General features: G+C 46.4%; 1 protein-coding gene across 19 annotated transcripts in view; it reads right to left on the reverse strand.

The window, feature by feature from the left end:
* BIN1 (bridging integrator 1) overlaps positions 1-26,170 on the reverse strand; it is a 508,669-nt gene that overhangs the window by 336,425 nt on the left and 146,074 nt on the right. For all 19 annotated transcript variants that reach the window (XM_069616790.1, XM_069616788.1, XM_069616789.1 and 16 more), the window contains exon 2: positions 4,127-4,207. In XM_069616790.1, coding sequence (XP_069472891.1) covers positions 4,127-4,207 — 81 coding nt within the window. The remainder of the gene's footprint in view (positions 1-4,126; positions 4,208-26,170) is intronic.

The raw sequence follows: 26,170 nt of genomic DNA on the forward strand, positions 1-26,170 counted from the left end.
TAAAATAGAAATAAATGCCAACGGAAAACACCTAAACCGAAAAAGAAATCAAGACGCATCAAAGAAAGAGAAAGCACAGCAAGAATTATGCATATGGATAAAGTTTAGGTGCCCAAGAACGTGTAAAGCTCCTCATCCAAATTATGTCCATTGGGAAACTTAGTGTCAAAGTCCAAGATAAATCTAGTTTCCAATTGTTTTAGCTTTAAAACACGGTCTCCACCCCTGGGATGAATAGGGATGTGTGCCACTGCAAAAAACATAAGCAAATTCAGATTATTGTCATGTTCTTGCCAAAAATGCTTAGCCATGGGGTATGCGGGATCTGAATTTTTAATCGCCCTAAAATGCTGCAGAATCCTTAGTTTGAGCTTGCATGTGGTGCTCCCGACGTACCACTTCATGCAAGGACACGAGAGGACATAGACAACAAAAGGCAGTGTCAAAGTTGATAGAGTACTTAATGGTTTGGTTACATTTAGTGACCGGATGTATGAAAGATTTGCAAGAAGTGGCATGAGCACACGCTTTACATTTAGTACATTTAGTAAAGCCAATGGGGGAGACCGCCAACCAATTAGAAAGAGAGGGACTTTTAGCAATAGGTGGCAAAAAGCTAGAGACTAGCTTGTCTCTGAGCGATGGTACTCTTTTGTACGTAATAGTGGGACATTTGGAAAGTAAGGGGCATAGATCTTTATCCAAGGTCAAGACACGCCAATGTCGTCAATGATCCTACGAACATTGTTGGAAGCATTATCAAAAGAGACAATGAGTCTAGGTTCATCATCTGCGGTTGTCTTCTCAGACTTTATCCCTACAGAGTCCACGGGCTTTAATGTAGGCCATTTCAATAGTTCTTTTGGTATAGCCTTGTTGCAAAAAGTCAATGGCCGCTAGGGCACAGTGATGATCAAACGATGTGAGGTCGGTGCAATTCCTACGGTAACGGATGAATTCGTCGTAAGGAATGCTTCTTTTGCATGACACAGGATGACAACTGGTGGCATGCAGAGCTAGACCGGTATTGGAGGGTTTTTTATGCAATACTGTGTGAAAACCAGATCTTTCTAGAGTTACCACCACATCAAGATAAATAACCTCAGTGGTACTGTGGCATTCTGTAAAGCGTAAATCGGCCACATTGGTATTAATGCTTTTCACAAACAGGTGCTGGTGGGATCGCCTTAACTTTAGCGTCCCACCAATTAGCATATTAATCCATCACCACCTCAGTGGTCTGCTGTCAATTAGGCCTTTGAAATTCACCCTTGAGAGTTTTCTTAGCTCTGAGAAAATTAGGGAGTGAAAAGCACTGTCTGCCTGTATGTGTAGGTGTGACCATCTTGTTCGTCCATCTTCATGCTTCCATGTGACTAGAGACCATGGAATCTAGCCTTTTCGTGCATTTAACATTATTTTCTAATAGACCTTTGACGTCTTCCTTGTTATGTTCATGCCTTCTGAACAGTTTTGTTCTTTCCCATGACTTTTGTATCCAAAGTCAGTTCAATCCAGTTTTGATAAGACCTTGGCTTCTTGGCTCGTCCAGCCTCGCCTTTTGCTGAAACTCACTTGTAATTCAATTTCTGCTTTTTAACTGCGACACACTGAAAAGAGGCCTTTGCTACTGTCCGGCCTGCTATAACACGTTCGTGGAAACATCTGTAAAATATATATATATATATATATATATATATATATATATATATATATATATATATATATATATATATATATATATATATATATATATATATACACATATACACACATACATACATAAACACACACACACACACGCTTGCCGCAGTCTATTAACTATAAGCTTAGAGATAGCTTCACTTCACGATTATTTTGCTGCTAGAGTTTCTTCTGCATCTGTACATGTGTAAAATAACTTGATATCTTCATCTATTTCTGTGGCATAAGCTTCTTCACCTTGATCCCAAGATGTCACTTATCCATGACACTTTCTTGATGCCTTATAGAATATCCACATTATCTGATCACTGCATCTCTTCTGTGTACATCATCTCAGCTACATGTATCATATACTAGCAATGGTAAATAACGTTACCATTCATCCTTGCCACTTATTGGATCCTCTTCTTCAGGGATTTCATTCAAATGGCCATCATATTTTCTTGTATGCAGATATGGTTTGCTCAATGGGTACCTCGGCTCCCAGATTCTCTTAGGTAGTGGCCCTTTCACTGGTAATGGTTCACTGGTACTGGATCAAGTCAAGTCCATACTCTGCTCTTTGTCGGTTCAGCTGCTCCGTGTACATCACATACTCTGGCTTCCAATCTATAGGTAATATGGGCAGGACGGTTGAGGTGGGGGTACTTGGCTCCTCCTCTACAGAGGGGGTTGACCTGGTACCACAAGCGCTTAGTCCAGCATTTGAAGATGCTGCGAATAGTTTGGTATATGGAATTACCTGAAACAGCGAGGGCTGAGAATGTCTATAATAATAAGAATGTGATAATCCAGTCTAAAAATCAGCAAAAAGAGACCATGTATGCTAAAACTGCACAAACCATCATCTTTCAACTCCCATGAACTTCAGATCGCAGTAAGACGAAATGTAGAAAAAAAGCAGTCTTGGACATGAGTCTTCACCCAAGGAACCAAGTCACCCGCTAGGATGTTGGGGAAGACAGACAATCTCAACACTGTACAAAGTGTTTAGTAGCGTGACCCAAACGCCTCAAACCCAAGAAGTCTAAACACAGGACTCAGTTGAGTTATCTTGAAAAAGCACTTCGACAGGACTGGCAATTCAGAAACAAAAGCAACACTGGGGTGGAAGAGTAAAATGAAACAGTGTGCTGGGATGCCCAAACATTGGGACGGCAACACCCTTTGTGGGTCCCTAAGCCAAGGGTTAGCAGAAGGCTAGAACGAACTACCTGAACAAAGTGAGGAGGGCACAAATCAGACCTTTAAAACGCAGGATTGAATCTCAATAACAAGCAGCACATCAAGTGCACTTTTATGGAGCATTTGCGAATAAAATAGAGGTTGTATGCCTGACTCACGCATCTTCAAAACAAAGCGCAGTCAATAAGTCTCAAGACGGACTGTCGAAATTCTAAGAGAACAATCTCAGAATTATACCAGAACGAGGTCAATGTCAAGTCAGGCCAGAAGATATGTGCCTCACACTAAAAAGACAACACAAAACTGTATGGATGTGGGCAATGGGTTTTCTTGAGCATATAATTGCGCGAAAACAAGATTCAGATATCATCAAGAGCCAAGCGTGAATCTACACACTGGATGGCGTGTATGGGTAACAAAAGGTTGGTATTGTTAGGGGAAAAGAAAAATAGAATGTTTACACTTATCAAAAGGAGGGAGCATTTTAGTCAGTAGAAGGATGACCAATTGAACATGAACACCAGATCCGGCGGGCCGGATCGGGTGTTTTCGGCCCAGGGCCCAAGCTAAAGGCCGGAGCGAAGTGAGGGCATTTAACTAGGGTCCCTGGGATGAGAACACCCGATCCGGCACACTGGAGAGGGTGTTAACGCTATTAGCACCCCGGGTTGTCAATCTGGTGCTGACAGTGGTGTATTTTGTTTGAATGAACGAGACTCTGCATGGCGTCCCATTCATTCAAACAAAATACTGTACTACGATGGCCGCCATTTCTGTGGCGCCCTGGAGCGAGTGTGGCAGCAGCAGCCTGCCGCTGCAGCAAAAAGGTAAGTGGGGGGGTACAAAACATTAAAACTTAAGGTAAGGGAGGTAGGGGGCAAGATGGCGGTGCAGGGTAGGGGTAAGCATCCAGCAGGCTGCTCGGAACGTGGGGCTGAGATTAGCAGTTTCAGCCCGCGTTCTGAGCAACCGGATTGGTTGGCTCCCGCGCCTCCTGTGCCAATACAGCTTATTACTCTATTGTCATTTATGGTTTGACCCAGACCACCCGGGAACGTCAGCTCAGCTACATCAGTATCCAGTGAAGGATGCACAACCCTCCCATCAGTAGATGGTTGAAGGTTTGAATTGGACCTGCCAACATCCCATCAGCCACATGTTAAATCAATTATTGGGCATTACATGGCCCTCTGGAATTAACACAGAGGACATCCTTACAGCACAAAGACTTACTCACCAGCTGCTTGTTGAAGTTCTGCACACACTGCTCAAACTGCTCATCCTTGGTTTCATCCGCCTTGCCCAGCTTCTGTAGGACCTGCCAACGGATCAGAAAAAAAAACACACTTAGAAGGATCAGACATGAGGGTTTTCTAGAGGTCAAACTTAGTACGCGAGAGCTACTGAATAAAAGGCCAGGGCAATCCCAGCCATCTACGTTTTTTCAAATGATTTCAAGTAATTGATGTAGGGATACGCACATGCAAATCCAGAGAAGCTACAGCATGTGAGGGGCAATGCAATAGCCCGTATACGTGTATATATATATATGAACCTTACTCTACAAAGCGAGACCACATGCCTCGCGTCACTGGTCAAACAGAACATTACCATGCCAAGGCCATGCATGCTATGGGGACTCGGCCATCAAGAACTGGACACTCATGCCTCAATGGACTTCCAACAGCTTGCAAACAGACGTCCCTTTCAGTTACCAGAGGCCTGGGCCAGTGACCCAGAGGAGATCAGCTCCTCACCCCCAAGGCAACACTACTGTGGGGTGTGCCAGATGCCAGCCACTTTATAGGTTGCCATAGGCAACCTATGCGCCTTGGATCAAGAGATAACATCCATCCAAACAATATTATTACTAATTAGTCCATTCACAAAATTACATTAAAATGCATGAACGCCTTTATCAGTGACTAAACAGTAGCTGTGAATAAGGTGCACCCACCCCCCCCCCAACACCGTCTAAAAGATCCTACTCCCAGGGTACTTTTCCATTAGCACACCTCTGCAACCCTGAGATGGGTGCACTGTGTGATACATTGGTGCACTGTAACAGACATGAATGTTGCAAACAGATTTGTTAATGCCCATTTGCCCAGTCATAAAGCTGGACTAAGATGGATAGGTTTTCTTGCACGATAAGTCTGATGTTCTGACAATGACCGACACGCAACCCCCCTCCTCCCAACCCCCCCCCCCCCCAACAAAGAAATTACCACCTCTACCCATGCAGCAGACACTGCACCAGTATTCAGACCTCATCGGCCAGTTACAGCGCCAGCCCAACAACCTTGGCCGACTGGTACTGTAACAGTAAAAATCAGTCAGCCCTTCATCCGGGTATGGCACAACCCTGGGTGATAAGTGGCAGCTGGCACAGCTCTCCCCTAGCAGGCTAGTTTGCAGTACTATAGACACATGCACACAGAAACAATACCTGGTGGACAGGCTGAGCACTTACTCGAGGACCAAGTCCATCGGCAAGGTACTGTGGCAGTGATCCATTTCAAAAGACAGGGCTGGGATATGCATCAAATCAAGCCAAGCTCAAAAAGAACAGCGCTGGTGGGTTGCCACAGTGCTGCCCTAGAGGACCTAAGTCCCAGAAAACAATTAGGGGATCAGCTCAGTGGTAGCATGCGGCACCTCTGAGGCCCCTGTGGTGTAGGCGGGCCCCAGCTGCACACAGTGCCGGGTCACTTTGCTCAGGTGCAGAGGAAGCCCTTCATTTGGTCTTACCCCACAGGATCAGGGAATGTTGAACCCAGCCACAGAAAAATGAAACGCATTGAAATTATGTTTTTCCAATAATATAAGATCCATACACAAAGTGAATATTGAAGACAATGTTCACAGGTTAAGCAATTACGGCGGCAGCACAGGCACTGAACCAATACCATCCGATGGCCTGCAACTTCAGCACCACTCGGCGCACACAGGCGAAAGATTAAGATTGTATATCATAATATATGTCTCGGTAGATTCACATACTCAAGCAGCCTGGACCAAAACCCCATACTTCACAAACATTGGCCCTTAAGACCCTACTGCACAGGTAGTATAGTTCAATGCCAACGCGCTCGTCTTGGAAGCAAGACGACTGACAGCAACACACAGGTTCGAATCCCGGGTCTGCACGCTTAGAAACTGTCGGTATTATAAATAACAAATTATTTCAATTAGCAACCCTTGGTTAGCTGGAGAGTCCAAGACAACTGTTAAACAATACACTGCCACACGCACACAAAACAGGCTTTACAAGCAGCATCTTAAAAATTAGAAACCACACTCAAACAAACTGACTGGCGCAATCAAGATTCGATGCATCATTTGTGACTTGACAACATTCACATGGCTTTCAATAAACATCTGAGGGGCGTCTGAAGACATATCTAACAAAAAGGATTTGCACAGCAGGGTTTGTCCAGCCCTGAATATGAATGTGTACCATGAAACTCCAATATTAAGACGAAAGCAAGCCAGCTACTCTGGCTCTTCAGGTTTTCCCAAATGGTTTATCTAGCAAATCTTTATACAATGTGCGACAGAGTCGTATCCTTAACCTGCCCTAAAGTATTCCCTCCCCTCGCCAAAGTGCAGACATAAGGGTCGGCGAGGCCAGAAATCTGGGGGCTTCACAAATCCCTGTGCATTATCAATGGGACCACCTGCCTGTTCCTTGGGAACAAGAGTGAAGACGTCACAAGGCGCACTCAGGACTCCCTTAGACTCAGTCAAAGCAAGCGGGAATCCCCATCTTTGCAACTTCCTCACTCAGCAGGGACAACCCCCCACCCACTTCAACAGGACCACCTCCCCTGTTCCCCAGGGACAAGAAGCAAGATGCTGCAGGAAGCAGTCCCTGGCAGCCAGCTCAGCAGGTAAGGAGGGCATCAGCCACTTTCACTCCCTAGAAATAGGCAAATACTCCCAACAATAAAACCAAATAACGTTCACCCACCAATGGATATGTTCGTGCGACTGGGAGGATGCACGCATTGCCACGGAAAGAAACTACTATTAGGACTGCCTGATGGGAAGAAGTAACCGTCGATCTTTTTATGTGCATGAATAACCTGTGGGATGTTTTTACCCATGCATCCGAGCCCTACCTCAAAAACTGTGCAGTACTGGCATTGAAAACATCATGATGGCCAGAGCTTCCCAGAAAATGCCCAGGGAAATGCATGAAGAATAGGCTGCCACCCATTTTTGCCGATGTTATGGGCACAGAAGGGCACTGCCTAAAAAAACCCATTGGACTACCCACACAGTAGCCTGAAACCATTGGGAATGGCAATGCTGATTGCCAAAAGCAACCTAGAATTGTGGGGAATTCATTTCTTAAATCCCAAAAATGGGTGCATTACCAGTACTCACCACTATCCAAAAGCCGGCGTTTTAAAACACCAGATTTTACTTTTTTGTATAAAACTGAATAAATGAACCCAAAGCAGGCCAAAGAAAGACTTACTGAGAGGTGGATACAATGTAAAGTTATTTCTGAAGTGACTTGAAGGTGTATAACAAGACTGGCTGAGCTGTGGATTTCAGCAGTTTAAGTAAATTTGGACTGAAAGACACTAAAAATCTAAATGTTTAAAAGAAATGAGTGACCTATTTCTGAGTGTCACATAGGTTGCAATTGTTTAAATATCAAAAAGTGCAAATATTGCCATTTCTGAATGCAAGCCCCCAGTAAGAGCAGATTTGGACAGGGTATACCTCCTGTGATATGTGATGGGTGCATGTAATTTTAAACAAATGTGTACCTGTGCAAATATGTTTTTAGGTCAGATGTAGATTGTGTGTAAAGTTGACAGGGGTGGGTTCTCTGTATCATAAACAGACCTCATCATGATGACACTTCATTTCATTCCCCCAATCAAGGGGAAGAGGAGGAAGTGGTCAATGGCAAGTGGAGAGGGGTAGGGGCTAGTGATGCTGCACACACACCCATTTTAAAAACAGATAAAAGCAGACAGACAGGACAGATAGAGATTCATTTCCATCTGCTGCGGGACGCTCTGCCGGAAAAATCCATACTTTACATCAACCTCCAGAAAGCCAACATAGAGACTTCAATCTATCCACCTTCAGAGACCAAGACTTTACTTCAGACTTTGTAGCAGAGAGGTCAACTACAAGCTAAATCCCTCTTCAGCAGGCCTCAAATCATTGCCACTATCACAGCCAGGCGAGCTGTTTGAATTCTTTGCAAGAACTCTTGCCATTTGCCAGAAAGCAGTGTTGTATCCAGAGAGAGACCAGCTGAACCGGAGACCGCTGTATCCGGACCCACAGACCTGATCAGAACCCGAGACCCAGACCAGACCAGCAGAGCAGAGCTGACCCAGACCGCTGTTAGCAGAACCAGAGAGCTGAACCGGAGTCCAGTCCAAAACCTGACCAGATCCTTGGCGAGGCATATTTCTAAATATATTGTGAGTACCTAGCAGAACTGTTCAGAACCAATCTCCTAGTTAAAATAATCTAATCCAAGCTATTTTAATCTAAGTAGAACTGTCCCTTGCAAGCTGCACCCTGTCATTTGTTAATTCTGCAGCTGCACAACTGACACATGTCATTTTGCAAAACTGTCACTTGTCACTTTGAACTTTAAAATTTCAAATCCGAAAAACAACCTTCACAAAAACGCTCATATCTCCACGACCGTTTGTCCTAGAGACATGCAGTAACTTTATAGTCTTGCCGCAATCGCGAAAAACGCACTCGCGAATTTTACCGCGATTTGCAAATTTCTCCACGTGTGAAAACAGCAGCTTCCTTGTCTCCTTTGACAAAAATTCATTTAACCTGCCACTCATTCCTAGAACATTGCAAGAGTGAGCCTGGTCTAATATTAACTAGATACCACTCACCTTGAACCTCTAGAGGGAATTAAAAGCATTTTAGCATATTTTTCACTTCATTGCCAGCACATATAAAAGCATTTTGGGCCTGTGCTTCAAACCTCTGTAGTCTAAGCTTGCTTGGGTGAACTGAATCACATTTGATTGCATTTCTGAGAACTGTGTGCCTTTCTTCCATTTCCTTGTATTGCATAAAAGGGGGGGGGGGTGAATTGTCCAAGAAAGTGATTACATTGTCTTTTGCTGAAATCCTATCAAGTTATTTTCTGTACTGCATTTCATTCCACATTGCATCCATTTGAAACCATAAAAGTATTGTTGCTATCTTATCCATTTCATGTCAACTCCTTAGTGATTATAAAGAAGTGTGCTAGTGCCAGATTCTCCGTTGTTAATCTTTATCATATCCGATTAAGTGTGATATTCAATTATTAATTTATTATAAAGGGTGATATATATATATTGTTTAAATTATCAAATAAACCTTTTAAACTTGCAAAACAGAACTACTTCTTGCCTCAGTGGGGTCAGGGGGATTCCAAGAGAGGGGTGTTATATAGGGGTAGTCATCCAGAACGCATGAACTGGACATAAAGATATATCAATAAGGGTTTTCATTCAGTATTCTAGACTAGGCGTTGACTTAGCTGTAGTGTTGAATTGAATCCTCTTACAAACCAGGTGCAAAGAAATTATTATTACAAAAAATATTTCCGTTTTTTCAGTTAAAACATATTTTTACCCTAATATAAAATACTACCATTGAGAACGGGACTTCCATTTTAACTCCCTAAAAATGATTTGACTATCAACTTTAAAATAGAGGGAGTAAAAACAATCGCACTTCCAGATCTCATCAGGAGCACTGCAGCTAGCCAAAACCAATGAAACCTCCCTCATTCACTGAGAGGCCCTCAAACTGGAGAAACACATCCTCCCCATTTAGCAGCCAGGCAAATGGCAGCATTTACACCGCCCTGCGTGCCAACAGGGTAACCATCCCAACATCCACAGCATCAAAATCTCTTCTCCTGAAAACGCCCACTAAATCAAGGAGGACAGATAATGGCTGTCAGCCAAACCCACGCAGAAAGCACACAGTCCAAATGCAAAGTGGGCACAAGGCATTCCCTTCCCCGGTCTAGAACTACAAAGCCTGATTGACCAGGAGATTACTGCTGGGGACTGGCCCCAGTCAAGTAGGGAGAGGGTATCTGGTCCGGGCACTCAGAAAGGCTCTTAGGATCCTCATTCTGAGAGAAAGGACGCAGGAGCAAAGGCAAGAGCTGGCGAGGAAGGGGCGGAGTGGATAAGAGTCGGAGATATGCAAGTTTGCCTGGAGAACCTGTAGCTGCAAAGGAGTGAGAGAGAGAGATCTAGGACCCCTGTGAGAGAGATGCATTTAAGATCCTTGCCCTAGAAGGCAACCTGGACAGTGTGTCAGACCATCAGCCTGAAAGCATGGTGGGCACTATACCCCTTAGATTGTACGCTGTATCTCTGGGAGCCAAGAGTGAGCTAGGTCTAAATACCTCGGAATGCGAGAGAGGCACTAGATCGCACTAGATCCCTTAGAACCCAACTGGGCACTAAATAACTGGGAGATGGAGGAAGCAAGCCAGACAAGATACCCCTGGAAGGATTACAAAGAGCCGGTTGGGTGCTTCTTGTGGAAGACAGATTAGGGTCATATTGCATGCTGGACGTAACATCCTGGCAACTGATTTGGGAAAAAAGAAGCGCTCTGGGCATTATATGCTTGAGACTATGGTAGATTAGAACTCTAGAGGGAGACCAGTATTATTCTTAGATAGTAGACCCCTGGTGCACTTTAATTGGCTACATCTAAATTAATAGTGTGAGGATGGGTTTGGGAGAATGATCTCTTTTGGTTGCAGAGAAAACCCCCAAGACATATATGTCTTTATCCAACCCTGTCAACGCAAAAAGTTCCATGTTTTTACTGCACATTTTCTCACTGCACTTTTTTGATTGCATGTTTTTTACCATTTTTTGCGGCTAAGTGCAGGGGGTGTAGGGAGAACACCATCCCCTGCCCCCACCCCATATTGCCTCACAACCCTGCTCTGCATTTGCAGTAAACATTTGGTAATAACGGCGCAGTAAAACAATTTGCATTGACATTTATGCGGTCAAGAGACTGAACATCTACTAATAAGGTCTTCAAATCTTACTTGTGTGTCACATGTTATGTTCCCACCTCTCCCTAACCCCGACACTATAGCACAACATACAGTTGTTGTAAAGCGCATATGGGCGCGGATCGAGAGGGGTTCAGGGGTCAATTACACATCAACCTGAAGACCATTTCGCAGATCCTGTTGGGGAGGGACGAATAAAGGAATAGCCAAAGAAAAGAGGGTCAATGTCCTTCACATGCAGGCAGAAGAGCTCAGGGGGCTCTAGGGGACAACAGGGGAGGGGTCAGGGTCATACCGCCCAGAGCAGAGACTAACAAAGCAACATCCAAAATACCAAGATCAGCCTACAGCAGCATAAAATAGGGTTTTCAGACTGACCAATAGAACATCCAAAGAAGCTCCATTGAATTAATCATATGCACTCCCCCGCCTACCTCCCCCCCGTCCATATTCAGCACGGATATCCTGAAAACATGGCCGCATTCTAGTACTCGGAAAGCCAGCAAGCCCAGGCCCAGCACTCCTAGCAGGTCCCCAAGAGAGATCCCAACAATCAACGAACCATGGGTTCACTTGCGTCAAACCTGATGCTCCTGCCTTCTACCCAGGAATCCCACAGGGCGCGGGAAATCCCACCCACCAGCAGCTCAACCTTCTGGCAGTGAAGCAGGGATACCAGCACATGCCTAAGCAGGCATCCCGCAGCAGGGGTAGTGATGGCTAGGGCATTATAGCTGGCAAGGCGCTGGGGGTGGCATCCTTTTTCGGAACACTCTTGGTACTAGCAGAATAACTCCGTTTGCATTAGGTAGAGCGCCTTTCGGGCGTTCTCTCCGTAATGCCAAGTACGCAATCCTTCTATTTGCTAATAATCTATGGACCCGCAGAGCATTTGCAAATGCAAACAAGCTTGGCTCCCATACAACCTCCACAGTGAAGCTCATGTGGGCTGCGCACGAACAGCTCTGAAGCTGGCACATCGGCGGCCCTGTGCAGGGCATCATGGCATCATCATGGCATCATGGTGACCTGGGCTGCAGTGCCAGGGGAGGTGAAGCCCATGGGGAAGTGCACGAACAGCTGTACAGCTGGTACATCGGCGGCCCAGTGCAGGGCATCATGGTGCCCAGAGCTGGAGTGCCTGGGGAGGTGAAGCTCACGGGGGAAGCGCACGAACAGCTCTGCAGCTGGCAAATCGGCGGCCCTGTGCAGGGCATCATGGTGACCAGGGCTGCAGTGCCAGGGGAGGTGAAGCTCACGGGGGAAGTGCAGGAACAGCTCTGCAGGTGGCAAATCGGCGGCCCTGTGCAGGGCATCATGGTGACATGGGCTGCAGTGCCAGGGGAGGTGAATCTCACGGGGGAAGTGCAGGAACAGCTCTGAAGCTGGCACACATCGGCGGCCCCGTGCAGGGTATCATTGTGACCAGAGCTGCAGTGCCAGGGGAGGTGAATCTCACGGGGGAAGTGCAGGAACAGCTCTGAAGGTGGCACATCGGCGGCCCAGTGCAGGGCATCATGGTGACATGGGCTGCAGTGCCAGGGGAGGTGAATCTCACGGGGGAAGTGCAGGAACAGCTCTGAAGCTGGCACATCGGCGGCCCAGTGCAGGGCATCATGGTGACATGGGCTGCAGTGCCAGGGGAGGTGAATCTCACGGGGGAAGTGCAGGAACAGCTCTGAAGCTGGCACATCGGAGGCCCTGTGCAGGGCATCATGGTGCCCAGAGCTGGAGTGCCTGGGGAGGTGAAGCTCACGGGGGAAGCGCACGAACAGCTGTACAGCTGGCACACATCGGCGGCCCTGGGCAGGGCATCATGGTGACATGGGCTGCAGTGCCAGGGGAGGTGAATCTCACGGGGGAAGTGCAGGAACAGCTCTGAAGCTGGCACATCGGAGGCCCTGTGCAGGGCATCATGGTGACCAGGGCTGCAGTGCCAGGGGAGGTGAATCTCACGGGGGAAGTGCAGGAACAGCTCTGAAGCTGGCACATCGGCGGCCCTGTGCAGGGCATCATGGTGACCAGGGCTGCAGTGCCAGGGGAGGTGAATCTGACGGGGGAAGTGCACGAACAGCTCTGCAGCTGGCACACATCGGCGGCCCTGGAGAGTCAGTCCGTGATGTTGTTCCGGGAGTGCCTAAAAGCGAAGTCCTCTTGTCAGCCGTTGGCTTAATAGGTTGAAGGCTTCAAGTGCGTGCTAAGGGGACAGCCTGATTAGTGAAGAGCACACTCTCCCATGTCCTCACTTGCCCCGCTGCATGTACCATTCTAGAAAAGACTGCTTGGTGCTCACTCGGCTGCCGGGCGCGGCCTGGCAACTTAGTGATTGCGGACGTCTCATGCCTGGCCTATGCTCCGCTTTAGCCGCATTACCAGCAGGCCCGGGCTTTATGGCAAACCGAAGGTTCTACGCAGAGTTGCATTTGCTTTTCTATTAGAATTATATATATAATTATTAGAAGTATAGGTTTCTGCATTCGGAGCACAGGTCATCCTAGTGCCATGGTGGGACCAGTTGGCATATCTGCTTTAGTGTTCGACGTTCAATCCCATGCGGGTTTGCCATATCATGCCTATTTGCCAAACCGGCGGACTATGCCTCCAGTTGGTGACCGGTTCGAAAATGGGTCAGGTCAAGAATTGGGCCTTTGGTCCTTGAAAGAGTTGGTCATCAGATCTAAGCTGAATGGCGATCATTGCACGCTTGCAGGCCCTCGAAACCTCAACCTGGTTCTGTGCAATATACTTTAGGTAACAGAAGGAGTAATACCACAAGCAGCCTTTCTTCCCTTGCTGGCCTTTCCTTTGGCAGACGTGGTTTCTGGAAGCCGCCCTTTCACTTCAATCAAGCAATTTGGAGACATGAGTGGGACTCTTCGTTGGCAGCGGGAAAGTGGAGCAGCGTCCATGAACCCTTCTATAAAAAGGGACCTCTCAACGTGGCAGATTTTGTAGCTATGAAAACCCTCTGTCACTCAATGGCACTAGTGAATTTTTGATTCTGTGGTGCTAAAAAAGGTTTCCTGAATTAGCTGGAACTAGCCCTCCCTTGGTCTTAGGTTGAGATCGTATTTAGAAGTTAGACCCCACCCTGGATTGATGGGCAAGGAGGGAGAGGTGAAGGAAGGCAGCCAATTTTGAGCGACCCCTCCCGAGGACTGCTGCCCAGGAGGGAAGACTCTTAAGAGTTGGCGAGCTTGTAACCTCTGCTTGCCATTGCTGTAGGAAAGTTGGACCAGAGCGATTGGAGCCAAAGCTTGAGGGAGTGCCTCCGATGTCATGGCTGCCTGCGCCACTGCGTGGGCTCATCAGTTCTCATGTCATGGATGGTAACCCGCCGGAGGGAGCAACAAGCTGGCAAGCGCTTTTCTTGAAAAGTTCATTCAGAGGTGCAAATGAGGACATCAGCGAGTGAGCTACGATAAACTATTTCTATCCACAGCAATCAGTCTTGTAAAACGGAACATCCCAAAACGTAGAGTTTGGATGTCCGACGTAACATCGCCATGAAGTGGGGCAAGCCGGAACATCCCCAAACGTAGAGCTTGGGTGTCCGACGTAACATCGCCATGAAGTGGGGCAAGCTGGAACATCCCAAAACGTAGAGCTTGGTTGTCCGATGTAGACATCTGTATGTCCTTGGAAAAAAGAATATATACCGCAAGGGGATGTCCTTAGAAGAGGCAGGAAATGTAGATGAAATGGGAGGGGGAAGACATGTTCAACCAAAGTGCAGGAGGTCTGAGGGAGGTGCAACTTTCAAGAAGTGGGATAATTGGCTGACTGTTTAACTGCTTTGGAATTGTAATCTAACCAATCAAGTTTTATGTTTTTAAAAGCAAAATTAATAAAAGGGTTTTATGAAAAACTAAAGAAAATGACAGGTCCACCAACCTCCTTCAGGGGGGCTTTCAAAATGATCACTCGCCTACTATCAGCAGCGAGAAAGGGGAAGCAAGACATTTTACCCCCGCTTATTCCTCCACGAACACCAGTACAAAACAAACTACCGATTTTTTTTTTTTTTTTTTTTTAATGCTGCTTCAATTTCATGTATTGCAAACAAATGACGAATTCTCAGCAATAGTAAATCCCATCAATGTAGTAGGGTTCTAGAAAGAGGAGTCTTTCCACCATATCCATCCTTTTCTATCCTTGAATGTGCAGACTCCAGCTTAGTGCGCATCGATGTAGAGCCAAGGACTCGGCTGTGCCGCTGTGCAATCTTAGCCACTCATTTGCCTGCCGCTTCCTTACCATAACTCCAGAACTGCATGATCACTTAAACCTCGTGAAGGGGACACCCATTTGTCTGCAGGTTACCGTAACAAAGTGGACCTCCAGTACTTCAGGTAAGTTACAGGTTCCTTTATTGTCCATGTCCAGTACTCTTCCTCAAGACACAGGGATGGTAGGGGACACAAGATGACAAGGGAAACACCGGGCTCACCCCCACACCCATCTTCTCAGCTCACTCTTCACTCTCACTCCCAACCGTCACTCACAGAACCCTGCACATCAACATTCCACCTAAACATTCACCCAGACAACGAGGCCTGGAACGCAGGAAACATGTCTTTTCATGCAGCAGTGCGGCCCCTTTTCTTAGATGTCGCCGCGCTCGTACTGCCTAGATCCAACATAGCGGGGACAATTCTCAGATGCCGGTGCACAAGGCTCCTAACTGGTACACCGAAATACAACGGAGCAGTCAGTGCAGCGACAGCTGAACCCTGGTGCCCAGAGAAATAGCAGTGTCTCCACCGGATGGAGGTCACCATGGATCATTTTCTTTTCATCTGCACAACCAGACCCCTGGCTGATAGGAACACGGAAGGTGCAGCTACGCTCCCTGACAGCGACACGCTGAGCTGCACACTAGAAATGGCGCTCAACCCACTACAGGTCAGGGGAACGCCAGCCTGTCGACGGCTCCTCTTCTGTGCTGCTACACTTGACACCGAACCAGTGTCCGGGCTCCACATTGTTGCCCATTTGTTCAAAACGTTGCCCCTAGCACCATGTTAGGAACTCCAGACCTTGACCTCACTGGAGGACCTAAGGGGACACAAACTGCGCTCGGCAGGTCAAATTAACACGGACCCGCCTGGGTGTGGGGGGAACTAATGGGGGCGGTGTTCCAGGGGTGCTGCACCCCCCCAGCAGCGCCGAGTAGGCAGTCCACCTACCATCCCATCCTCGTCGCCAGTGTAACAAAGTGGACCTCCAGTACTTCAGGTAAGTTACAGGTTCCTTTATTGTCCATGTCCAGTACTCTTCCTCAAGACACAGGGATGGTAGGGGACACAAGATGACAAGGGAAACACCGGGCTCACCCCCACACCCATCTTCTCAGCTCACTCTTCACTCTCACTCCCAACCGTCACTCACAGAACCCTGCACATCAACATTCCACCTAAACATTCCAAGTAGGTGATGTCACACACTCACCTAACCTGAAAGCAGATTACTACAGTTACCACCAGAAATGCTCAAAACAGAAATAGCCAATTTCGTGTTAGGCTGGGATAAGAGTGTCACATGACATGGTAAGGTCTCTGAAATAGAGGTTTGTTTGGAGGCGGGTACAAGTCGGACTTCAACATTTGAAATGAAGCAAAATGTTCCAAGTTCATTTCTTCAAATGTAACAGCAAGACATTAGTCAAGTGTGCCAAATCATGAGTCATCTGGGGACACCGTGAGCAAAACCCCGTCCCCCTCCCTTCATACACATTCTAGAATACACCCACGATAAGGCATTGATGACATCACTCACTCGATTCATCTAACAGCAGTGGACAAGAATGCGTTGGCACACCCTGCATGGTATGTCCCAACAGAAACGATTTCCCAGTTAACCAAATGTGCCACCACCCACTCCAGCCAATCACACCCAAGACCAAGGTCAAAAAGCATACTAGTGGATACGGTCCGAAAATCGACACTGCGCCTGATTGAAGCCGGGGTAGATACATTCCATGCAGTCTGAGGCACCCTCATTTACATATGCCAACAGCAACTACAGGTAGCGGCAGGAACGGCCAACGGCTATGAAAGAGACTAGGCCAACTCTCCACCGCTGACTGCCAAAATCTACGTATCTGGCCATAAGGTGACTGCCAACTGAGACTTAAATTGCTTTATCGGTTCCCAGTCAACTTCTGGGTAACTGGCAAAATGCTCTGACTGACACCCACAAATAAATCTGCTTGGTAGCAAAAGTAAACAAGCATTGGAAATGCCAATATGCTTGGCTTTTGTGTAGGCACGGGAAAGGCATTTGCCAGGCACTGCCAGTGGTATTCTTTAAGTGCCAAGGACAAGGTATCTCCTGAAGGAGAAAATGTTAGAAGGCATTGAATGGTGAAATACCGAAATCACCAAAAAAGGCCTTGGCACTGGGGGGGAAAACCCATGGCAGTTAAAAGGGCTGCAAAGTGGTACAAGTGTCTGGGCCTATAATAGGAGTGCCTGGCAAATGCCTAATAGTTATACACAAGCCAAAACTGCTGGCTTTGCCAATGCTTGTTTTGAACAAGACGACACTGAAGGATATGTATAGTGCGTATAAATCAAGTGGCTGAAGGCAGACCTTGTAAAGACATTTTTATTACACCAATAGCGCGTTTAAAGCTCCATTTAAATCCTTAACTCTCAGAAGATTGTGCGTGAAGTGTCTGCCAGTGTTTTTTCAAGGCAAAGTATGATGTTAAGGCTTGATATAGCTAGCGCAAAGATCTCGGGAGGATGTGTTTTGGGAGGGCAGGGGTAGGAAGTGGGTGGCAATGGCCATAGGGATTAGCATGGCAATGGGCATTCAATGGGTGGCTAAATAAGCATACACCTAAAAGCTTTGTGACCCTCCTCGTATGCCATTTCTCCCCAGCTGTACTCTCATGCAAACGTTTTGGCTTAAAGGTGGGGCTTTAGCACTTACCTTATAGTCAAAACTAAAAACTGATGTAATAGTGTGGCCTTGGATGGCCCGTGCATTTCTCAAACCACATCATGCTCCCTATCCCCACATCTGACATTGTGCAGCTTAAACAGTTGATTTGTAGTCCAGGGACACTGCATGGTGCACATAGCGCAATCCTTGATACAAATTAGGTTTAAAAAACTCAAACCCCAATGGTCCCAAATTTTACAATGCACAATTTCTTCAAGCCAGAAAGTGCCACTTAAATGTGCAAAGCCGTGCATGGACAGTGTATGGATTCATTCAACCTGGTAGCATCCATCATACAACAAAACAGTACGCGCACCTCAAATCCCCTGAAAAAGACCAGAGATTCTGCGGATGAGCTCCCCATCCCGGCGAAGGCTCTTTTACTGCATTCGTGCTTTGTTCTTGATCTTTGCTTGTGGTCTCTGGGGATCCACTACAAATGAAAGACTCCATGTCCCTCTTAGTGTGGACTGTCAGTCAGTGCAGATTCTCACTGCCAGGGAATGACCTAGGAACCAGAATTTCTGCCCAGTGATGGCGTGTGGTAGCACCAGACAAGGTGCTACAGTCCTCAGTAGCTACCCCCTCCTGCTGCTCCTGGAGTGGGCCCAACCTGAAAACTGCAACGCAGTCACTAGAAACTGTCCACTCCCAGCCAAAGGATGCAACCATCCATGTATCATCAACATGTGGAGCTTACCCAGGCCCAAACGGAGTCACAGGGTCCCACATTTCTGGGAGCTGTTCATCTCCTTGTGATGGCTTAGAAGGTCTTTGTTAGCTTGACGCCGAATGCTACATTTGGTTCTCGGCACAAAAGGGTGCCATACAAACATACCTATGTGCCATTAGCTGTGTACCTTTGGGAATGAGAATTAGGGAACGTCTCAATGACACTAAAAGCATAATGGGTCACCTATGAGCTAGAAAGGCAATCGTTAGCATCTCATATGGGAGTTAAAGTTGTGGCAGGCTCTAGAGGCGCTCCTGGTCTCCCCGGGAGGTAGCTCCTGCTTACTCAGTGATGCTAGATGACCAGAAGCTGCTTTTAGCTCATAATCAAATATGTACTTCGATCCCTGCAATTCCTTTCCAAGTTCTAAAACAGCAATATTTATGTTGTATATTGTGTTTAGCAGCTAAACACAGACAACACGCACTCTAATTTTTGCATAATATCCTGTGCCTGGTGCCATTACCCAGACTACACACACTGTACATATTTACTAAGGAAAACTGTACACTCATAACCTGCAACTACATACCAAGTCTGCCTGGCCGCCCTATCCTCCCTGCCACCAGGTACAGCTGTACCCCTCCTCTGTGCCACTCTGTAGCCTACGCCCCGCTGTATATCTGTTCTGGTACCTCTGTAAAGCACTCCGTTATGCAGCTCTACTGTTGTACACCCCTGTAAAGCGCTCTGTTATGTATCTGTATTGTTGTATACCTCTGTAAAGGACTGTTCGTTCTCAAAGCTAGGTCTGTGCTCAATAAATAATTAATAAATCGGCCTGCTACGTTGATGCGCACACCCAATTCCTACTTCCTGTTTGGTTTAGTGTTGGCCTTCCAAGACTTCTGTTCATGCCACAGAATACTTTGCAAGATCTTACTATAAGAGCGATTCAAAGGCTCCAAAGACCCTCGTGGCGAGAACTACAAAAAGGAAATTGAAGGAAAGAGCAGGATGACGGTGCCAAAAAAAGCAGAAAACCAGAGGCCACTGCGTAGTAATCAAATGCATATTCTAACCAGGTGAGGGTCTAGTACAGGGGTCTTCAAACTGTGGGGGGGGCGCCAGGGCCCAGCATGAAAGGTAAAAAAAAAAAAAATGTATTTTCTTTTTTTTTTGTTGAGATTGGAGGAAATGGGAAGGGCAGCTCACATGGTCAGACTGGACCATAATACGGTCTTAGGCACCAATGAAAAAATGGCCAGCAGTTGCAAATGGATATTTAGTCCTTTAGTCACAGACTGTTTGAATAGTACCCAAGATGTTGTTTTTTGTTCAAATGTAAACAAATAGTGTTATTTAAAGAATATTTATTCAGCAACAATGGTCAAAACTACTAGCTGCATAGTGAAGTAACTCCTCAAACTGGTCCACATTGGCCAAAAAAGTGGCCCATTTTGACTGGCCTACACTAGCATTTTGCATTTTTGGTACGGTCATCGCCCTATTGCCCTATAGGCCAGTCCAAGTCTGCTGACTCATCCATAATGGGTGAGGGGGTGTCCACCCACTGGCCACCTCACCCATTATGAAGGAGCGGAGGAGCCAGTCCAGTGAAACACTGAGCACGCCCTCAGCTGCTTTTTCCAGCTGAGGGAGTGCTCCTGGGCTGGCTGAACTGTCAAAGGGATATACTGTTTGCCTTTGACAGTTCATTTCCCCAGCCGCACATGGTCACTGAGCCATGCAATGCTGGGGGGGGGGGGGGGGGTTCTTCGCCAGCCTTGCATAGCTCATTGGAAATGCTGGATGGGGCACTGCATGCATGTATGTGCGAGGGGGTGCTCCTGCGCCTCCTCGCGCATACGGGCAGAGCAACCTGGAGCGGGGCATTTTAGCAACCAAGCGAGGTACGTTTATGGCGATTTATTTTTTATTTAAATGTGTATGGATGTGTGTATGCTTGTGTTATGGGACTGTGGTGGGAGCAGGATGGGCGGCAGCAGTGAGATAGCGGTGGGAGTAGGGTGGGGAGATCCCAGGGTCTGTACTGGGAGTAGGGTGCGGTGACGGCACGCAAATGTTCATAGCGATTTCTACATACTGTCCATCTGGCACTTTTGGTGGGGCCCGGCCTGCCCAAACTCTGCTCAGGGGGGCCCAGGCCAAAAAAGTTTGAAGACCACTGGTCTAGTAGACTAGCCCAGTGGGATATTGTGTCTTCTACACAGATGTGCACTTCCTGCAGGTGACAGCAGGGCTGTGGGATTTCTTTAGAATGTAATTGTCCAAAGGACACATTGTTAAAAAAAATGTACCTGCCCTGTACGCAAATCTGCTTGGGTCATGTTTGGTAAAAGAAAGTTCCAAACCCGGATCTGCGCTTAGAAACCGAACTCAGGTACGGTATTGGACACGTTATAAAAAAAATAACTATTACATTAATTAATTTAAAAAAATAATAACAGTGGAGTGCCTGGACGTGAATGGGTCTTGAATGTTTAGGAGCGGTAAATGCAGGGCATGGCAATGCCACTTGGGTGGAATATGGTATGTAACAGCCTGAGACCTTAGGTCAAACAATCAGAATCTTTCACACCAAAGCGAATATGCATTAGAGCTGTAAAGAAAGGGTTGCGGTGTGCTTCCTGTGGGAGAAGTGGCATTAGGAGGACACTAGGAGAAATGCCCAAAAAAAGGAGGTGCTTTACCAAAACATAGCTCAGAGCACCAAAGAAAGCGTGCCCCTCAAAGCAGGTGGGTTCCTCCAAAGGACACATTGCTCCTTTACGAACTGAAGTCTGGCTAGGCTCTGCCATTTACTCTAGCAGATTCAACACAAAAGACTGGTCCCTCTACTAGTAACATAACCAGCCAGAGGTGGAGGATTGGGCGAGCACCTGCAGCTGGCAGCCAAATCGTTTGGACAGTCCAACAAACATACATTTAGTCAAGAAATAACCATATTTTTCCGTGGCACCTCCATACCAATGGAAAGTGCATGTTGAACCAGCATCTTGTCGTGAGAGGACCTTCACTAACTGTGAAATCTGAAAGTTAAAACACACCTCCCCCTGTCCTTTTCAGTGTCTGCTGAAAAATCCTCCTGGTCCTTTCTGTAGGCCACTGCCCAGATCAGGACCCCTTTGGCATTCTCCAGCATTTTTCTCCCCAGCAGCTGCATTGTAAAGCCACCATCAATTCTAAGAAATACTTGTAAGGAATTTCACATTTCAAGTGATTTGAAAAAGATTCAGGAGTGGATGGAGGACTTGCCTTTCGGTGGCACCAAATGGAATCATCTGCACACTCATTGAGCAACGACATAAGTTGGTGAGCGTTGTGCGGGTGCGTCATGTCACAGCAGTGAACTAGGACGTTCTCATTTCACTGCGGTGAGGTCAGAATTAGGCGATAGGAGGTTTTGGTTAGCGTGTGGTTAGCGTGTACTATATAATAAGGCTTGAAAGGAAGCCATTTACAACATCCGAGTAGGTTACTGGCACTTTTATAGCGCTCATCTGCCATTGGCATTTCCTTGTAGGACGTTCGAGTCACGTGGTGGTGAATCAGTGATCAGATTGCAGCATCCAGAAAGGAGGATAGCACAGGGGCAACGTGATTGTCTTGGAATTAATACCACGCAGACCAACAGCAGTTTGAATCCCGCATCCGCGCTTAGAAACCGAACTACGGTATTAAGCACGTTAGAAAAAAATTCATTCAATAAATACATTAAATAGACCTTAATCTAGGTCAGGGTGCACATTTTGCACTTGCCGCTAGCCATTGGCTAGTGATATTTGACTCTTGGCGAGTAAGGAATGGTGTGTTGTGCATGTATAGACGTAAGATGGTGAAGGACTTTAATGTCTGGCTATTAGCTTGCAACTTGAATGTTTGCCCCTTGGTCAAGATGGATGTGCGACAGGATGCAGGAAAGGGACGGGTTCTAAAGAGAAGGTAAGTCGTTTAGTTATTGATATTCAGTGAGATGCCTAGGACTATCGGTAGCACTGATGCAGTTGCTGCAAGCAGGAGTGGGAAACCCTTTTCTAGACATAGCCTCCGCTCATGGTTATCCAATGCATATCTGGTCATGTAGAATTGGAAGTATTACAGTGGCCTTTAATCCTTAGGGGACACTAGAAACACTTGTGTACAGGTGCGTTCTAAATGCCATATCTTAGCAATACAGCACCCAGCGATTCACATGTATCCGAGGAAGACTTGAGGCACAGGGTGGACAGCTCATTAAAGTGAGTTTGTGCTTTGGAAAACCTCTGGCTGCGACAGCAAACTACTGAGCTAGAAGCCAAGGAAACCCCAGCTGTTCAGGGATTTTCCAGAGAAGAGGGATTTGCATTCTGATATTATGTACCAAGTATCATTAGCAAGCGGAAATAGTCATTGACATCTTCTCAACCAATCAGAATCTTCATAGTTCAGTCAATAACTACGGACAACACCACCCAATCTGTCCTCATACTACTGGGCATATCAGCTACCTTTGGTATGATCGATCAAGCACACAACATTAATGAAGAAACTTGAAGAATCTCGTATTCAAACCTCTGCACTACAATGGCTGAAATTATTCCTCACCGAAAGAGTTGAGAGAACCTGCATACCATCGAACACTGCAGTGATCTGCATCTTGTCTGTGTGTGCAATAGCTTGTGGAATGGTGAGTGAGACTGGAATGTAGAACTGGCAGGGACCTTGGGGTTCCAGGAACGGCAGTTGGGACTTGCATTATGGTAGCCCTACCTGACAAGATGCACCTGCCCATCTCTCCTGCTATTATCGGCTTACCTGTATAGTGCAACTAATAAAGAACCTACCCTTGCTGTTGGTGTCCAGAGCCTTAGTAGAGTCCAGCCTGCATTCTTACTGGCTCCCAAGATACTTCAAAAACATCACATGCAGTGTACCAGAAGGATCAAGCCTTTACCCACTTCTCTTCAACATGGCCCCCCTAATGAAGCTCATACAAACGCATGGACCACCATCCTGTAACTATGCAGATAACTACCAACAAAGCCCCTGACAATGGCCTCAATAAATACCTCAGCGATACAAAAACTTTGATGGAAAACAACCTTAAACTAAACCCAACCAAAACGGAAGTAATGATAACTCCACGAGACGACATCCTAACAGCCATCTCTCACCTGGTCCCCAGAGGATCAGAACTCAACCAGAATAGTCAACAGTGATAACACAAACTGAGAATACTCCTGGACAATGATCTCACTCTGGAACCACAGGTCAATGCAATAGCAAAAAAAAAAAGAAGTCTACCATCTTTGACCAATTAGAGTGATCCTCCTTTACCTCAACGTCCCACACAGAACCCTCAATATCATTTGCTTGGCACCACCAAGAATAGGATTATGCAAAGACTCTACCCAAGAATGCACGAACAGCTCACCAAAACACTACAAAGCATACAAAACACAGCAGCAAGACCACTCCCGAGACTAAATGGAAGAAATCACATCACCCCAGCCCTGAGAAATCTACATTAGCCCCAAGTAAAGAAATTTATCAATTTCAAAACCCTCTGCATTGCCCATAAATCACTACACAGACAAGGAGCAAATTCCTCCAAACAAAAATTACCCGATACCAACCCAAAAGAACTTTAAGATCTAACACTGACCTCCAAATAGAAACAAAACACTACGAGAAAAACCCAATCTGAGAACTGCCTTCCCCATTCGCATAGACAAACTATAGAATTTGATCACAAAGGAAATTAGGACATCAGAAGACAACCTAACTTCAGAAAAACTGCTAAACATTAGATTATTCAAATCGCAGTGATAAAAAAAAAAAAAAAAAAAAAAAAAAACAGACAACTATACAATGACCATCGCCACAAGCAGGCCACCTCAAACCCTATGATTCCCAAACCTCATCCATTAAGATATGAAAAGGAACTGCGAGGTGAATGCGCTACAAAAGAAACAATAGAATAGCTGCACAATATCCACGTAGCACCCAAAACCGACTAAGCAGTTCCCTTCACTCTACGACACACACGTACCACACACATACCACACCCCCAGATGGGCTAGCGAGCCACCTTGCTAAAAACACCCAAACTGCATAACCCTCTCAAACCAACTGGCAAACCCAAATAGCCTCCCACACCAAAACACTAACACTGGACGCCACCCACCCAGAAACAAAAAGCATCCAGTGCACAATACAAAGCACACCCAGAAAGTACACACGCAGAGGCGCCAGCTACTCCTGGTTCTGCATGCATCAACAGATGATCACAACATCCACCCAACTCCTCTCCTCCTCCCTAACCAACCAACCAACCAACCCCACTTTGCCTCACAAAGCCACAAGAGTGCCTTGAGACCATGGTAATATGAGTTTTGTTTGGCCAGATAGATTTCTTTTTTGTAACGGGAGACTTCCAAGAGTTTTTTTTATGGTCTTTTGAGGGGGATAATCTCCATGCTGTTTCACAGCTCCTTTTGAGGAGTCCTAAGTCTTTTAATTCCCGGGTAAACCATTTATTTAAATGACCTTTGGGTTTACTTGGTCTAAGTTTTAAAGGGGTGATGTTGTCCAGAGTGGTTAACATAATTTTAGTGTATTCATCGACCAACGTTTCTGGATCTGATTGATCCGCTAGTTGGTTGAGAGTGGGTAAGATAGCAGGAATCACTTTCTCCTTCGTGATGCACTTTTTGTTTCTGGTAGGACAGGGCAAGGCCATGATGGGTGCTGGCAGGATAGATCTGGAGGTAGATAATTCGAAGGACACCATGAAGTGGTCTGTCCAAGGTTGTTGTAAAATGGATTTGATGTTGGTAGTGCAGTTGTAGTCTGCTAGCCAGGCAAGGGTTCTACCTTTGATACGGGTAGGTTCGAACGTTCTTTGAGTTAAACCCAAGTCGGATAGAGAGTTAACGATGATGCTTGCATTTTTTATCTAAAGGGTCGTTGTAGCCCAGATTAAAATCGCCTAAGACAAGTAGTTGTGATGTAGTTTTCAGGTTGTTGGCGAGTAGATTATGGATATCCTCCTCAAATGTCCCTATGGGTCCAGGAGGTCTGTAGATGAGGTGGATAGACAGTGTCTGAGAGTTCACAAGAGGAAGTTTAACGGAGAGCGCTTCGCAAGAGTCAGAACCTAAGGTGTGTGTAATTCTCATATCTAAACTAGTCTTAGCAATGATAGCAATGCCGCCGCCCCGCATGTTGGTTCTGTTCTGTCTCAAAATGGTATAACCAACTGGGATTGCTAAGGATAGGAGGGGGCCTGCAGCGTCGTGCAGCCAAGACTCTGTAATGGCGAGAAAGTCCAGGTTCTCAGCTAAGATCAGGTCATGAATATCAGTGGCATGTGCGGTTATAGATCTAGCATTGATTAGTCCGCTTGTAATAAGCGGAGGAGTAATCATGGGGGGGGGTGGGGTAGGTGCTAAAGTGGTAGACCTAGATGTAGATTGTGACTTTTAGTTTTTGGTGGAGGGGATATAAGCCTTCAGGGTAGCGGACCTTGTGTTAGCAGGGGGCAAGGTTCTGGTCAACGGCTCATGCAGTCTGGACAATCTTGCTCTGAGTCTGATGTTTCTGCA

The sequence above is a fragment of the Ambystoma mexicanum genome, chromosome 9 (assembly GCF_040938575.1).
Source record: "Ambystoma mexicanum isolate Mex_15411 chromosome 9, UKY_AmexF1_1, whole genome shotgun sequence".
In the NCBI taxonomy this organism is placed as follows: domain Eukaryota; kingdom Metazoa; phylum Chordata; class Amphibia; order Caudata; family Ambystomatidae; genus Ambystoma; species Ambystoma mexicanum.